The sequence below is a fragment of the Phyllostomus discolor genome, chromosome 2, assembly GCF_004126475.2.
Source record: "Phyllostomus discolor isolate MPI-MPIP mPhyDis1 chromosome 2, mPhyDis1.pri.v3, whole genome shotgun sequence".
NCBI classification, from domain to species: domain Eukaryota; kingdom Metazoa; phylum Chordata; class Mammalia; order Chiroptera; family Phyllostomidae; genus Phyllostomus; species Phyllostomus discolor.
In genome coordinates, this window is record NC_040904.2 from 125,713,851 (window position 1) to 125,731,495 (window position 17,645).

General features: G+C 45.5%; 1 protein-coding gene across 3 annotated transcripts in view; it reads left to right on the plus strand.

Annotated features, from left to right (window-relative positions):
- PRMT8 (protein arginine methyltransferase 8) overlaps nt 1-17,645 on the plus strand; it is a 92,261-nt gene that overhangs the window by 23,198 nt on the left and 51,418 nt on the right. For all 3 annotated transcript variants that reach the window (XM_036018535.1, XM_036018534.1, XM_028532717.2), the window contains exon 2: nt 16,574-16,759. In XM_036018535.1, coding sequence (XP_035874428.1) covers nt 16,574-16,759 — 186 coding nt within the window. The remainder of the gene's footprint in view (nt 1-16,573; nt 16,760-17,645) is intronic.

Below are 17,645 nucleotides of genomic sequence, written 5' to 3' on the forward strand. Positions count from 1 at the left end.
TTTTAAGGTGGGAATGATGGAATAATATTCCATTATGTCTAAGTGCTACCTTTTGTTTATTCATCCACCCATTGGTAAACAACTGGGCTGCTTCCACATTTTAGCTATCGTGGATAACACTACTATGAACATGGTGTACAAATATCTCTTTGAAGCCCTGCTCTCAATTCTTTTGGATATACACCTAGAAGTACAATTGCTGGATCATATGGTAACTCTATTTTTAATTTTTGAGGAAGAACCATACTGTTTTCCACACTGGTTGTATCATTTTATGTTCCCACCAATAAGTGCACAAAATTCCAGTTTCTCCACATCCTTGCTGACACTTGGTTTCTGTTTGTTTGTTTTTAATATTAGCCATCCTAATGGGTGTGAGGTGGTATCTCCTATTTTAGTTTGTATTTTCCTAAAGATTGGTTCTATCGGTTTTTGCTTAATGTATTTTGCATGTCTTTTATTAGATGAATACACATTTGAAATTGGTATGCCCTCTTACTGAAGTGATGCCTTTATCATTATGAAAAGTTCCTCTTTTTTTGATATTATTTGCTCTAGAATCTTCTTTGTCTGATATTAATATAGCTACTATACCTTTTTCATTGAGTTAACATACAATTTTTTTCATCCTTTTAACTATTTTTTTAAGTTTCAAGCAGGATGGCATATGGTTGTTTTTAAAATCTAATTATGACCACCTCTTCATTTCAATTGAGGTATTTGGGCCATTTATTTTTAATGTGATTAAATATAAATATTGTACCAATGCTGTTGGGTTTAAACCTACCATCTTTCTATTTGTTTCTGTATCACTTATCTGTCCTGTGTTACACTTAGATTTTTTAAGCCCTTTTATGGTGACAATACTGGAGTATTTCTTATGATTCCATTTGATCACCTGTGCTGGCTTATTTTCTAAAACTTTATGTGTTTTTATAAAAAGTGACTTTTTTATTTTCAGAGTATATATTGAACTTATCACAATCTACCCTCAACTAATATTATAGTGCCTTGCATATATTATAAATATTTACACCAATATACTTTAATTTCTCCCTTTTGAGCCTTTGTGCTCTTGCCTTTGTGTATTTTGTTCCTACATATGTTATAAATCCCACAAGACATTGTTGCTATTTTTTTATTTAAACAATCAATGACCACTTCCAGAGGTTTAACCAATAAGAAGGGTGTCTCTTATATGTACCCACATAGTGACCATTTGCAGAGCACTTCATTCTGGGCTGGAATCCAGATTTCCATCTGGCATCATTTTCATCTGCAAGAGGATACTCCTCCAATATTTCCTAGAGGGTGGGCCCATGGATAACTGAAACTTTCAGCTTTGTTATGTCAAAAAATCTTTACTTTGCTTTATGTTTTGAAGATATTTACACTGTGAATAGAATTCTAAGTTGACAAGTTTTCTTTTTTCCTTTTGGTACTTTAAAGCCATTGTTGCCCTGTCATCTGGCCTGTGTCGTTTCTTACAAGAACTTGGCTGTCATTCTTGTATCAGATCCTCTGTATGTGGCATGTATTCATGCCCTCTCTGAATGCTTTTAAGATTTTCTGTCTATCAGTGGTTTTAAGAAATTTGATTGTCATGTGACTTGGTGCAGTTTTTCCCCTTTTCTTTTCCTTGGGGTTTGTTGAACTTTTAGATCTGTAAGTTTATGGTTTTTATCAAAGTGCAAATTTCAACCATCATTCTAATATTTCTTTAGATATTGTTCTGTTTCCTTTCCTTCACAGACTACAGTTACATGTGTACTAAGAAGCCACTTGAGATTATTCCACAGCTCACTGATGTTTTATTTAACCTTTTTTGTCTTTTTTCTCTTCATGTCTTATTTTGGGTATTTTTTATTTCTTGTGTCAAGTTCACTAACCATTTCTTCTATAATGTCTAATCTACTCTCAACCTAATCTTTTATCACATATAGTTTTTATCTCTAGAAGTTCTGTTTGGGTCATTTTTGTACCTTCTATGTTTCTATTTAACATGATTAATCTTTCCCCTAGTTTCTTGGACATATGAAACAAGTTACGATAACAATTTTAATGAGCTTGCCTACTAATTCCATCATCTGTGTCCTTTCTGGGTTGATGCAGAGTGACTGGTTTTTCTTCCTCATAGGTAATATTTTCCTATTTCTTTGGCAAGTCTGATAACTTTTGAATGAATGCCAGACCTTGTTGGTACTGGACATTTTGGAATATTTAGTATTTCCAAGCTTTGCTCTAGGGTACAGTTAAATTACTTGGAGAATGTAACACTTTCAGGTCTGGCTTTAAGCTTTGTTTGGTGGAATCAGAGAAGTCTAATCCAAGGCTAATTTCCATGACTGAAGGGAAAAAACCCACACCTCTTCTGAGTATTCATGAATTATGAGGTTTTCCTCTCTGGCTTGGGAGCACAAGAACTGCTTCTGGCCCTGTGTGAGTACCGTAGGCTGGTCCTTCTATCTTTTCAGTAGTAATCTTCCTGGCCTCAGGCAGTTTCTTCATGTGGATGACTTGAACGGTCTCTGAGGAGACCTGAGGGCCACTCTCTCTACCCTCTGCAGAGGCCCTTCTATGCAGAGGCTTCAGTACTCTTCGTTGCAAACCCCAGATGCCTTGCTGTCCTGACTCCCACCTCTGTCTCCTTCACCAAGAGCTTTCCTCATTCTGCCTGGGCTCCTGTGCCCCATACCATTGCTCTGACACCCCCTCTGGGGAATGAGCCGGGCTGCCACAGGGTTAGCCTTGTTTGTTTGTTATCTCTCAGGGATTCAGGTTTTCATTGCCTGATGCTTAATGTCTTAAAAACTTACTTTTTGCATTTTTTGGCTTTTAAACAGATTGTCAGAATTGCCTGGGGGTGCTTTTAAAACACCAGCTACCTGTAATATATCATTGGCTAACTTGAGGTTACCATTAGAGTAGACCTGAATGTTACCAGAGGGCTGACATTGCTCCTTCTGTAGCTGAAATGTCATTGTTTTCAGTGAATACTTACATCAGAATATCTGATTAAAAGAGTCAGCCATTTCTGCTAAGAATGTGGGGTGGAAATATATTTATTGAAGTAAATGGTTTGCTAGAACTTGAAGGAAGGTGTCTAGAGGAGCCCATGCAAACGAGATGAGAATCTAGATTAAGCTGGTGTGGCTGTGGCCTTGGCCCACAACTTGTGATTTTCTTTCTGACTTACGACATGATATTGTAGTTTGTTTTTCTTTGGCCATTGGCTTAATGGACACATGATGGGACCAGAGACTCTGTGAGGGGTCAGCTCTTGGGTCCTGGCCAGCTGCAGGGGTGTTAAACTCATTTTCACCGGGGACCACAGCAGCCTTGTGGTGGCCTTCGAAGGGCCAAATGCAATTTTAGGACTGTATAAATGTGACTACTCCTTAACAGTTAAGCGAGCGTTCGGTGCTGCTGCTGGGTAGAAACAAAGTGCTGAGCTGGATAAAACAAGGTGGAGGGCTAGATTTGGCCCACGGGCCTTGTGTTTGCTACCTCTGCTGTATGGGTTAAATCAGCTTCTCTGAGCCACAGAATCATTTCCTGTAATTCTGGCCTTGATTTACATGGATGTGAAGGGATTGTTGGAAAAATGTCTAAGAAATAACTCAAACCTGTATTGAAGCCACTAGTAATCTATATGGATGGAATTATGGGTGCTTTTTAAATGTGTGTGATAGTTGCAAGATATTTTCTTCTGTTAGAAACCCCTGGGGATAAGACGCTTCTCAGTAAAGACATTTGGAGTACTGCTGAACCATCCAGAGTGTTGAGTATTACTAGGACTCTGGTGATTATTCTCAGTTTCATCTTTCTGGCTTCCACCTCCCCACCCTCTCAGGGGGATGGAAAGGTCTCTGAGTGCACAGTATGAAGGAGCCTCCTTCACTCCACTTTCATAATACATTTATAAAGGGCAAAGTTGACTCAGCTGAAGTGTAAGGAAACTGTAATCATCACACCTTCACTGAGCTCCAGCTCTAGGCCAGGTGTTACGGGGAAAACAATGACACCTAAGGTCTGGTTGCTGGTCTGAAGGAATTTATTTTTCACTGTAGAATGTCTACAATTGTGAGGCAATTTGAATGAGACCATTTGCCAACAGAACAACAAAGGTTATAACCGGTTGCTGAGGCCATAGGAGTTCAGGATAAGAGCAGGACAGACCAGGTGAGAGGCTGGAGAACATGACTGACTTTCCGTGATAGCAATGCCATAACATGCAGAAAGCTCTGAGGAAGGACGGGAGAGCTAAGGCATGGGCAATGTGGAAGGTGAGGACCAGGGTTAAACAACCAGCAGAATGGAGTGACAGGGGCAGCTAAAGTCAGTGTCTAGTGCCAGTGAAGGGTCCAGAGAGCATCAAAAAACAGCATCAAGGCCTACCATCACATTTCCAGAAATGGAAGTCTGACACCTCTGTCCCATACTTTAAAATTTTCTCCAAATATTTACATACTCAGCATCTTTCAGTCCTCGGAGTAAGCCTGTGAAAGAGACAGGACACACCATTGTTGTCATCTGACACAAGAGGAAACTGAGGGTAGGAAAGGTTACTTGACTTTTGCATAGTGACCTGAATAGGGAAAGAGAACCGAGACCAGAATCTATAGGTACTCTATCTACCCTCTGCACCCTCACCCTCATGACCTCAACCTGAGCTAGAGAGTCACAAGCCCCGCTCAGGTCCCACAGGAATGATTTAACCCAAATCTGAGACTAAGACTTGGTTGGCCACCAGGGGCAGTGAAGGTGTGAAGAGATGGACTGTATCTAGAAAGATACACCTGTCTATAAAGGAAGTGGAGAGGGAAATCAAGTATTCACTGACCTCCTTCAGGTCATAGGAGAGAAAGAGGCTCCTTTTGCCTTGGGGAGGGAAGTGGGAGGAAAAAGAGGGGAAGTCTGCTTTTTAAGCCTATTAAGGAGGAAGAGCCATGAGCCAAGCATCCAATTAAACTGACATCTCTTGCAGCCAAAATATCTGAGGGAATAAGAGAATTTAATGTGTGGAGGCTTGGGAGAAAAGTAACTAATAGCAGGAAAACAGCCCCCCTTTATTATTATTTTTAAAAAGGCAGGCCAATAAACCCAGTAGACTCCTTCCTAGCAATTTCTGGTGCAGGAGCCAGAAGGAGGGCCAGGTGGGTTGCAATGTCATGTTCATTTGAGGTAGGCACTGCAATTATACCACAAAGAGACAGTCAGGGGTTGTTGGGAAGCACCAGGACACAAAGTCCCTGGCCTTGACCTGCATGGTGGCCCTGACAGTGACAGCATGTTAGAGACTGGCCCAAGTTCACCCAGCCCGAAGGTGGCTTGCTATGAGAACTCAGGTGCTTTCTGTGACCTCTTGCAGTTGTCCTTAGCCCTGCTCAGACATAGTCTGGGAATCCCAATAGCACTGGGGCAGCGCCAGACTGGCCTCTGAAGGCCACAGCAGGGGCCTAAGAGGAACAGAGAAGGCAGGTAGCTGTCCCCAGCCCTGTCCAGACCAGGCTTTCACAGGCAGTATTAGGGGAGCTGGTTAAACACCCAGCTTATTGGGTCTCACCCACACAGGTTCTGATTTCCTGGGTCTGGGTGGGGCCTGAGACTCACTCCAGGGGGACCAATGCAGATTGCAATAGAGAAACACTGTCACAACTCAGAGTCCCCCAGATGGTTCCCTCAGAACATCAATTTCTAGATATATTTATACATCTCTCAGGAAAATAGGGTGCCATAGTCACAAATTTGGTAGCACTGGACACCCTGATTCCTTCTTGGCAATCCACAATTCATTTTAGTAAATTAAAGTCTTAAAAGGAGTACAATTAAAAAGTCTCTTTAGGACTTCCGGCAAGATGGAAGAATAGGTAGATGCATCATACCTCCTTGCACAACCAAGATTAGAACAACAATAATTTACAGATAGAATAACACCCAGAACTGACAGAGGACTTATCTGAATGGAAGTTGGACAGCCAAGAAGTTGAGGTAGACCTGTACATCCAGACTGGTAGGAGAGGACGAGACGGGCAGGCGCGGGTTGGCGGTGCACAGAGGTCGGGGAAAACTTGGTGCGAAATTGGTGCGAAAGCCATCTGGTGCACAAGAACGCAGCAGTGGTCCCTGAGTATGCAAGCTGCGGCTGGCGGACCTAGTGAGGCGGCGATTGTGGACCAGGGCAGAGCTCACAGCCCAGGATCCCACAGAAGGGACTGAGATCCCAGGAGAATGGAACTACCGCCATTGTTCCCTCCCATCCCAGCTCCCGCCCTGCCCCCACATATAATGTCACAATCTAGTGACTGGGGTGCCCAGCCCTGGTGAACACCTAAGGCTCCGCCCCCCACCGTAACAAGAGTGACCAGACCTGAAAAAAAGGGAAAAAAAAGGAGAGACAGGGAGAGATATGTTGCCAACAGAACAGATCAGTCTCCCAGGACTCATCCTTTTGAGCAACCAAGAACTAGCCAATCTATCAGATGCACAGTTCAAAACACTGGTGATCAGAAAGCTCACAGAACTGGTTGATTTTGGGTGCAAATTAGATGAAAAGATGCAGGTTACCATAAAAGAGATGAAGGAAGATACACGGAGGAGAGCCAATAGTGAAGGGAAGGAAACTGGGTCTCAAAACAATACAGTGGACCAGAAGGAAGATAGAATCAACCAAGCAGGAAAGCATGATGAAATAAGAATTCAAAAAAACGAGGAGAAGCTTAAGAGCATCCAGGACATCTTTAAATGTTCCAACATCCAAATTATAAGGGTAACAGAAGGAGAAGGGGAAAAGCAACAAATTGAGCATGTATTTGAACAAATAATAAAGGAGAACTTCCCCAATCTGGCAAAGGAAATAGTCTTCCAAGAAATCCAGGAAGCTCAGAGAGCCCCAAAGAAGTTGGACCCAAGAAGAAACACACCATGCACATCATAATTACATTAGCCAAGGTAAAAACGAAGGAGAGAATCCTAGAAGCAGCAAGAGATAAGGGGACAGTCACCTACAAAGGACTTCCCATCAGACTGTCAGCTGATTTCTCCAAAGAGACCTTACAGGCAAGAAGGGGCTGGAAAGAAATATTCCAAGTCATGAAAGACAAGGACCTACATCCCAGATTGCTCTATCCAGCAAAGCTCTCATTTAGAATGGAAGGGCAGATAAAGTGCTTCTCACATAAGGTCAAGTTACAGGAGTTCATCATCACCAAGCCCTTACTTTATGAAATGCTAAAGGGACTTATCTAAGAAAAGAAGATACAGAAAAAACATGTATAGTAAAAGGACAGCAAACTCACAATTATTAACAACCATACTTAAAGCAAACCCAAAAGAAACTAAGTAAACAACTAGAACAGGAACAGAATCGGAGAAATGGAGATCACATGGAGGGTTAGCAACAGGGGGGTGGGAGGAGGAGAGAGGGGGAAAAGGTATAGAGAATAAGTAGCATAGAATGTAGGTTGAAAATAGATAGGGGGAGGGCAAGAATAATACGGAAATGTAGGAGCTAAAGAACTCATAAGTATGATACATGGACATGAACTAAAGGAGGGGATGTGGGTGGGAGAGGGGGTACAGGGTGGAGGGGAGAGAAGGGGGGAAATGGGACAACTGTAATAGCATAATCAATAAAATATATTAAAAAAAGTCTCTTTACATTTTGCAATATATACATATATCAAACAGTTACATTGTATACCTTAAACTTAAACAATTATACCTCAATGAAGCTTAAAAAAGAAAATATATCTCTTTAGCTATTTGCCCAAACATACATCATCAGGGAATCCACCATGGAGTACCTATTCTGTGGAATACAATGCAGAAAAATGCAACTCTAGCCCAGAGGTTCTCCAACTTTGTGATGCATCCGAGTCACATGGAGGGCTTATAGGAACAGATTGCTGGGCTCTACTCCAGAGATTCAAACTCAGTGGTTTCTGGTAAGGCCCGAGAATTTGCATTTCTTACAAGTTCCTGGATAATGCTGACTGATGCTGGTGGTCTGGGGACCACACTTTGAGACCTGTCTGTAGGCCCTGGCTCAGCCAAGGATCCTGGCAGGCCTCCTGGCAGTGGGAGGATGAGGACTGAGAATGGTGAGTGACAGCATCCAAGGGAAGAGGATTCCAGGAGCACAGCCTTGGCGGGGGCTCGACTCTTAAGGTACTGAAAAAGCATGTGAGGATGGGCTCTGCTGAGAGACCAGAGTTATAGTCAGAGACACTAAGACAGGAAGGTCTCAGTGGGTGACCATAGCTGATACTCTGACATGCATGAGTGTCTGGCCCTGCCCCAGGGTAACCCCGAGTGTCTGTGCCTTTAAAAAAATCTACTCTAGTGAGGTGTGTGAGGATGGCTGTTGACAAGTGAATAAGCCAGGGGTCCCTGAAGTTCATGTACAGAATGACAACACCATCTTGCAGAACCAACAGCATCTAGACCCTTCACCCATCGCGCAGACCCCCAGACTTCTGACACCCCACCCCCTTTCCTGGGAGAAGCAGTGAGCTAGGGCTGTCTGCCTTAGCCCAGTTCTTCCTTCTGGGGAGGCTGTCTTCATATTGCTTTGCTGGGCACCATCTTTTAGTCCAGATGCTGGGAAACATGGGTGTGGGAGAATCGATATGAAGGTGGAACCAGGGTTGTCTCTGGCCAAAGCAGACATGAAAGCTATATATTTGTGGTCAATAGGAGAGATTTGCATGCCCTGCAGAGCCCTTGCTGGCCTGGTGCTGCCTGACTGCCATTGGAATGTTGCCCTCGGGTGAGCTGTGGTCCATCTCTAAAGGCAGGCAGACAGTGCTTGAAGAGCTAGTTCTATGTGACTGTCAACTGCATGGGCCACAGTTGAGATCACATCTGGTGAGTAAATGTGGGGAGGGAGAAGGGAGCAATGTGGGTCTGAGGGGGACCCTGGGGTGGAGTCAGATGTGAAAATGGTTTGGATGGGAGGAAGGAGAAAGCATCTGGGAAGAAAGATGTGGTAAGATCTGGGCTGGGAGGCCCCCTCCCCCCACACCCTCCTTTGCTCCCCTTGTTGTGCCCACATCCCCTACAGTCCTTTTTCTGTCCTTCCACAGGGACTCAGGGCAGGCAGACCACTGCTGAGGACAGACGACTCAGGTTAGAAAATGCTTTCTTGACATTTGGAGAGCAGAGCAGGATTTGGCTCCTCATGTGGAGACTCTTGTTCTCAGGAAAATCATTTTCACAGCTTGGGCTAGTGCCAGTTAAGAGCCATTTAGAGCCCCATGAGCTTGGGTTAACTTCAGCTGCCCGGCACAGAGAACACTGGCTTCTCTCTGCCTGGGCACTTCCCCCTTCGGATTGTCTTCACCTCTACTCTCCTTCCTTAAAGCCTCTTTCTTTTCCCCACCACCCCTTTCTTGGAAGTTCCAGTTCTAGACTGGCCTGTGTGAGCCTAAACACTTTCCTTTCCTCATGGGCCTCAGCTTCTTCTACAAACTGGAGCCAACAGTCTGCTCCCTTTTGAACTCGGTCACCTTGAGAAAGTACCTACCTGTGTCTATGTCCATCAAGGCACTTCCCTCTGTGTAGTTATTACTTGTTGACACTCTTTATCCCCAGGCCTGGGCCTCCTGCGTGGGACAGCTTTGCCACCCATTTCTGAACACAAGGTCTGGCTCCTAGTGGTGGCTCTGTTTGGCTTGGTGGGATTAGACTGAGCTGTCCAGAGTGTCTGTGACCAGAGCACAGCTTGGCATCAAAAGATACTGGTTTACATCCTGGCTTTCTTGCTTGCTAGCTCTGGGCCCAAGCAATAGACTGTTTTGGTTTTTTTTTTTGAGCTCTAGTTTCTTCGTCTGTAAATTTCAGTGTTTTGTTGCATTACTATGAGGACTTTGTTAGATGATATTTATAAAGTGCATAGCAAAGTGGGCCCTCAGTTAATGTCAGGAATCATCATCATCATCATCATCAGTCATTAACTGTCATTTTTAGGCAGAAGTGGGGTCAGGTGAAAAATGCTTGCCCTGAATCCTCAGCCCTGCCTGTGGAAGTCCTACCCACCCTTCAGGGACCAGCTCAACCCCTTCCTTCAGAAGCCTCCTCCTCTTGGTGCTTCCTTTATCTTATGTCGTGAGCCCTGGGCCCACTCACCCAGGAAGAATGGAGTAGACTAGAAAATTACAGATGGTTTACTGGGGAGGAAAACTGTGCTGAAGATGTCCTGGGAAAGGCCGGATCTGGAGGTAGGCTAGTGTTTCAAGAGTCCTGATGGGCTGTTGGCACTGAGAGTGGAACACAAAGTCACACATCCTAACAGTGGGAGGTGACCCTCAGCAGATCAGGACAGCAGCCAGTATTGGGAGACCTTCCACAAATGTCAGTGCTCCAAGCTTGGGGTCAGAGCAAGGCAGGGTGTGCCATACGCATTGGGGCAGCAAGCATTCCACAAGGTCAAGTCTGAAGGTGATTATGCAGAAATAGTTACCACAACCAGACAGCAGGGCAGAGCGGCAGAGCTGGAACTCCAGGGTGACCTGAGCACAAGCTCCCACTGCTGACCTAGAGAGAGTCAAATGTCCCGTGGGAAGGGATGTGGGCATAGGGAGCAAACTGGAGCTGTGACAGCCACAGCTGTGGGGAAACTGAGGTGGCGAGGCTGCAGTTAGTCTGGCTTCCTCACCTGCGTGGCTCTCAATAGCTTGTTGACTTCTCAGCCCACATACACAAGATTGGTAGATGTTTGAAGGCTGCCTATCCCAGAGCCTCTATTGACCACTGTGGCCTATGTAGGGTCAGGACTTCTGACTTTACAGATGAGCCCACCATCATCCCCCAAGACCCAGCTCCTACATCTCCCGAGTCTTTCCGTTGCCATAGGAAGGCAGGCAGATGGGCCAAAGACTGAGTTTTCAGTCTTCTGCTGTGGCTGCACCATCTTTAACAGCTCCCAGAGGTAGGTCTGGATTCCTATAGGCCTACATGAGGACCTGGAGGATCCCTGTACATCTCTGTTTCTCCCACAGGACCCGCACGGTATCTCACTGCAACAGATGCTCACTAGTACTTGTAGAATGAAAAACATCACTCAGGTAGCTGAATGCCCAGGGATCATGGGCCACTGCTGTTTCCCATACCACTCCCAGACTCCTAGGACAGGACACACCTATGAGCTCATGGACAGGGTGCAAGTCTCCTTTAAAGGAGGCTGAGCTGAGCTGATGACAGTCTGTGACATCAGGGACAGGGCCACAGTCACCTCTTTGTTCCCATGACCTGTGGTTATTGAGCCGAATGACCTCCCCTACACCTCTCAAAAAACACATGCATTCCTTTCCTTCATCAATGCGATGTGTGGTGCATAGCAGACACTTTGTAAGTTGGCTGTTGGGGAAACAGTCTCAGGGAGCCCCATGGAAAAGAGGACCTTGGAATCAGAGTTGAATGGCAGCTAAGGGGTATAGGAGCTACCTGTGATCTTTACCACACATGCTGCCTGAACCAGCTAGAATTTTTTCTCTTCTCAATATATTTAAATGGAGACAAGATTGGGGTCAGCTTCATGAACAGGGGCTTTTTCAGCCTCAGTGGTGACTGCACAGCTTCCTGAGCAGAGCATCCTTTTGGATCTGTAAGGCTGCATGGCAGTTGTCTTTCTTGGTACCCTTGACCCATCCCTGGAGTGCAATGTGTGGGTCGTGTGTCCTCAGAGGAGGGGCAGTCACAGAACTGGAGAAGGGAGGACACATCTCTCTCCCTGGGCCCCCTGATGCCTCCAAGGTCCTCGGAAGATAATGTTTCAGCTTCACTCTCAGGCCCAATCTCACGCCCTCTACCTCCTTTCCTGAGGGTCTCTCCTTTGCGAATGCCTCAGCCTTTCCTCTCTGCACTACCCTGTGCAGAGGGTTTCCCAATCCAGTGTGCCAGCCTCAGCTTCTCTCTGGAGCTCTGGGATCACATTTCCTTTCCTTTCCCAATATTAGCTCTTGCTATTTACAAAAGCAGCATTACTAATGGCATACATTTTAGAAACTATAAACAAGCACAAAAAAGAAAAGAATTAACTGTTGACAATCCAACATCCTGTGACAAGCCCAGGGTCCCCCTTCATCACATATAGGCATGAATAGGTTTTAATTTTCAAAATGCAATCGCGTCGTCTATTCTCCCACTTGTTTTTCTCAACCCACAGCTTATCATGATTGTATTTCTGTGTTATTAAACACTCTTCCACAGCATGTAAAAGGCTATGTAATGCAGCCTATACTGTGTCAATGTACCATATGCAACTGACAGGACAGGACAGAAGCCAGTATCGGGAGACCTTCCACAAATGTCAGTGCTCCGAGCTTGGGGTGCTTGGGAGGAGCTGGGGTCAGAGCAAGGCAGTGCGTGCGAGACGCATTGGGGCAGCAAGCATTCCACAAGGTCAAGTCTGAAGGTGATTATGCAGAAACAGTTACCACAACCAGACAGCAAGGCAGATGCAATCAGTTGTGCTTTGTGGAACCTCTAAATCGACGCCTATATTTTGCCATTAAATAGTGCTATCCCAAAATTCTTGTAGCCACATGTTTATGACTATCCATGATTCTTTCCTGAGGATAAATTACAAATAAGTGGAATTATTGGGCTAACAAATTTGGGCTTTTAGTACTTTGAATGGATTTTATCAAACTACCCTCCAAAAAGTTCTCACTAGATATGTATGAAAGTACCTAATTTTCTGCAACCATTAAAAGTGCAGAGTTTTAGTAGTTTGAGGGAGTAGTTGAGCTTATTTGGTATTTTAAAGTGATCACTTTTTGTTTTAATTTAAAGTTATCTGATTTCTAAACAGGTTAAACATTTCTGTTGGGTGTTAATTTGCCATTTGTGTTTCTTCTCTTGTGAACTGGCTGTAAGACCTTTGTTTGATTTAAATTGGGGATGCTCTTCTTTGTCTCATTGGTTTGTAGGAGCTCTGTCCATGTAAAGGAACTTTTGTCTGCCATGCATAGTAGAGGTGTAATCTCAGTTTACCACTTGCTGTTTAATTTGATTTGTGATATTTATTGACTGGGACTCCCTGTTGGCTTGCTAAACATCTTTTCTTACATGTCTCAATAGCATTGCACACTCATGTGCGAATTGAAATGCATCATTTCCCTGCCCAACCTGCCCTTCTTGCTGACTTCCTTGTTTCTGTTGATGTCACCACCATTTGCCTAGTCCCCCAGCCTTGAATTGTGGGAGCCACCTTTGGGTCCTGACTTGCCATCAGTGGCCAACTTCCATAGGTTCTGTTTCTGCAGCTTCTTTGGCAGGCAGCCCCTCTCACTCAACCATCCTCCACGTTCCCATTATTTATTCACTGAACTATACAAATAGCCTTGTAAGTTCATACCTTGTAAGTTCATACCTTGCCTCCCCATTGCCAGTCCTTCCACTCTTCCTTTCTTCTCTTTGCCCCTGTGGTACAGTCACCACATTAATCTCCCTAAAGTAGAGTTCAAGCATAGAACTCTGTGGTTACAAACCGCCAACAGCTCCCCATTGTCTTGTGTTTAATTACATCATAGCCTGGCCATACTTTCCCTTCAGTCCACTATCTGAGCCAGATTGTTCCCCAAACAAGCTCACTGCTTTCCAGCTCCTTTACATCTTTGTTCAAGCTGTCCCTTCTTCATAGAATCTTTCCCATCACCTCCACCTACCAAAATCCATTCAGAAAGCTTCCCACCTTCCCCACCACTACTATCCCAGGATTTTCTGACTCTTTAAATGGAAACAAATTCTCTCCTTTGAGCCCCCAGCACAATGTTCTTGAGCTTCTATTGTGAGACAAATCTATTCCGTCACCTAGTGGAGCCCTCAGCAGCCTTATACTCCTACTAGAAAGCAGAGTCTTTTGAGGGCTCTGTCCTGCACATCTGTTTCTCCCACAGGACCCACACGGGGCCTCACTGCAACAGATGCTCACAAGGTATTTGTGGTATCACCCAGGTGGCTGAATGCCCAGGGATCATGGGCCACTGCTATTTCCCACCCCACTCCCAGCCTCCTAGGACAGGGCCCACCTATGAGCTCATGGGCAGAGTGCAAGGCCCCTCTGCAGCAGACTAACAGCCTGTGACATCAGGGATGGGGCCACAGTCACCTCTTCATTCCCATGACCTGTTATTGAGCTGAATGACCCTCTACATCTATTCATCTGATTCCCTCATGAATGCAATGTGCTCATGTGGTTGACACTTTGTAAACTGGCTGCTAGGGAGTCTCAGAGAGTCTTGGAATCAGAGTTGGATATCAGCTAAGGGGTGCAGGAGCTACCTGTGACCTTTGCCACACATATTGCCTGAACCAGTTAGGATTTTTTCTCTTCTTAATATATTTAAATAGAGTCAAGATTGGGGTCAGCTTCATGCACAGAGCCTTTTTCAGCTTTAGAGGTGACTCTGCAGCCAGCAGGGAGTGTGCAATTGACACAGCCTATTTTTAGCTTCCTTAAGACCGTGACCAACATCCTAAACTGAGGATGGGCACACCTGCTGCATTCTAATGAGGCAGCCCCGATTGTGATTGCCTCTGCCAGCCAGCCTGGGAGCTCGACGACCTGAAATCTGATGTTGCTAAACTGGGAAGTGTGCTTATTTCCCAGAGGCTGTAGCCTAGATACACCAGGAAAATGGGAGCACCCCCCCACCCTGAGCTGGCTTCCCTCCAGCCCCGGGTGGCCTTGGGGTTGTGCCTGCAGCATGACGAAGGGAAAAGTCACTAGTTTTTCTTGATGTTGCTCTGTCCTAAGACCTCCCTGTTTCCTTTGCAGGAAAAGAGGTAGGAAGTCTGAGCTGACCCAGCTCACAGTTGAGAAACTTGAGGCAGAGAACAGGGACACGTTTATGTAACCTGAATTACACACACACACACACACACACACACACACTGATGGTGATGATGATGATGATGATGATGATACACTTAATGCCAGGTAGTGTTCTAATATCTTTACATAATTCATCCAATTTTCTGGACAACTTTTTCAGGGAGTTTGTATTGTGATCTCTGCATACAGAGAAGGGAACTGAGGCACAATGATGACAAATGACTTCCCAAGGTCAGTTGTCAGCCAATAGGCAGCAGGTCTGAGTTTTGGGGCCAGGCAGTGTGGACCCAGGTTTGCATTCTCACACTGCTCCATCTGCCTCTCAATATTTATTTTTCATTTTATTAGAGCCAGGACAGATCCAGGAGCCCTGATCCTCAGCTCCAGACAACCAACTACAGGATACTGCTGCCTCTCTGTTTTTAATAATGCTTCCCTGCTTTAAGGCCTTTGCTGTGCTGTGCATGCCTGCATTTCCTGCACTCTGGGAAGGGAGGCTCTTCTGGCAGAGCTGTGCTTCTGCAGGGAGGCTTGAACTTCTGGATCCCTCAAGTTCCCCAAGCCCCCTCCTCCCCTTGGCCTATGGAGGTGCGGTGGGGGGTGGGGAGAAGGGTGGTCAGTGGTGGGCAGCAGCAGTGAGGTGTGCCACTGGGCGGGGTGCCAGGATTGGGGAATCCAGGAAGGGTGGTAAGTGTAGGGCCTGGGCAGGTTGCAGACAGTGTGGGTCTTCACAGTTCAGAGTGAACTTCTGCTGAAGTTCAGAGCAAAACCATGAATTAGAAACCAGAGGGCAAGACAAGAGATGTGAGACACCAGAACCTAAGAGATCTGCATTTTGGGGACCGAGTGCTGCCTGTTGGATGGCGAGAAGCCCATGGGTGTGATCTTTCTGAGGGGACAGGTAGGACTCATTTTAATTAAACAAACACTTAGTGCTCAACCCTTTTTTAAGCACTTTACAAACACCAACTTGTCTAATTCTCAGGACAACTATAAGCAATGGGAACCATTTTATTCCCATTTTAGATATGGGGAAACTGAGGCTCCAAGAGGTTAATAACTTTGCTCAGGTTTGTATAGCTAGTAAGTTGCTGTGCTGGGATTCAAGTTTCAATACACTGGCCCTGGAATCTGTTCTCTAGCCATCATGCTATGCGATGCTACCCTGTACATCTTTCTTTTTTCTTTTTTAAAATATTTTATTTCTTTATTTTTAGAGAGGAGAAGGGAGGGAGAAAGAGAGAGAGAGTAACATCAATGTGTGATTGCTTCTCATGTGGCTCCCACTGGGGACCTGACCTACAACCCAGGCATGTGTCCTGACTGAGAACCGAACCTGCAATGCTTTGGTTCCCAGCCCACACTCAATCCACTGAGCTATGCCAGCCAGGGCTTACATCTTTCCTTTTATTGAATGTTTACTATTTGCCTCTAAAGGAAGGTATTGTTGTCCCCATTTAACAGATGTGGAAACTGGGACATAGATGGCTCAAGTCACCTGACTAGTAAGAGATGGAACTCTGTTAAATCCAGTCTGTTTGGTTCCTGAGTAGCATGCCACCTCAGCCATCAATGTGACTGCCACAATGCTTGAAGGCACCATCCACCTCTCAGAAGTGGCTGCTGTGGCCGACTGGAGCTGGGCTCAGGGGCTGGGAGGGAGGAGGGGCAAAATCTCAGAGAGCAGCACCTCGCTGCCACTGTTAACACCAGGCTCCCTTTTTTCACCCTCAGGTGAGCAGTCCCCCCTCTCAGCCCCCTCAGCCCGTGGTCCCACCCAAGCCTGTGCAATGTATCCATCATGTGTCCACTCAACCCAGCTGTCCAGGACGGGGCAAGATGTCCAAGCTGCTGAACCCAGAGGAAATGACCTCAAGAGATTATTACTTCGACTCCTATGCCCACTTTGGGATCCATGAGGTAAACCATCCTGAGTTGGTGGCTGAACTGGTCAAGCTTGGCCCTTCTATTTCATCGCTGTTCTTTGAGGCAACATAATGTGATCAGCTCTCTACTGTCATGCAGTGAGTTCTCCCTGTGGTTCAAGGCCCCTGACCCTCTCTCTATCCATAGATCCCTCTGGGAGGGATTCAGGGCCAGGCCTGGAGCAGGTGAGTAGGTAAAAGTGTGTGTATTTCTCAGCTGATGAGCAAGGAGAGCTCAGGGTTTCTTGGTTTTAGAGTCTGGCACCTGTGACTCTTCCTGATCCTCAGTTCAGGTGATTCAGGTGGACTGAATATCTTTGGTCCTTGCTCTAGGAGCTCTTATGCTTTGCAGCTAGGGTCCTAAGGCTGAAAGGGCCTTTTGGAGGTCACAATGTCTCATCCTCAGGCAGGGATGAGCATGAACCCTTAGGTTTGTCCTAGACCAATGAGCACCTCTAGGGGAAGAGATGCAGTAAGCCTGCTAGGAATCCTGGCCCAGGTCTGGCACCTTAATTTGATTCTCAGGAAATTCCTACATGTAAGTGCTTGTCTTGAACCATAGCAGGGAAGACTGAGGTGAGCTGTGGCATAAAACAGAGCTTCCTGATGAGAGGCTTCCTGACTGTAGTGGGGGTACAACGGTACTGTCACCCCCACGCTGCCTTTATCACCTTCAGCACTCTCTCAAGCCACCTCAAATAAATGACTAACATTAACTGAGTGCTTACTGTTTTGAGCACAGCATGTGTATCATCATTTAATCCTCATAAGAAACCTACAAACAAAATATTTCTGTTATTTCCTCATGGGATGAAGAAATATTGAAAAAGAAAGAAAGATTTGCTTGCTATGCAAATGCTTTTTCAGAATTAAGTCTCGAA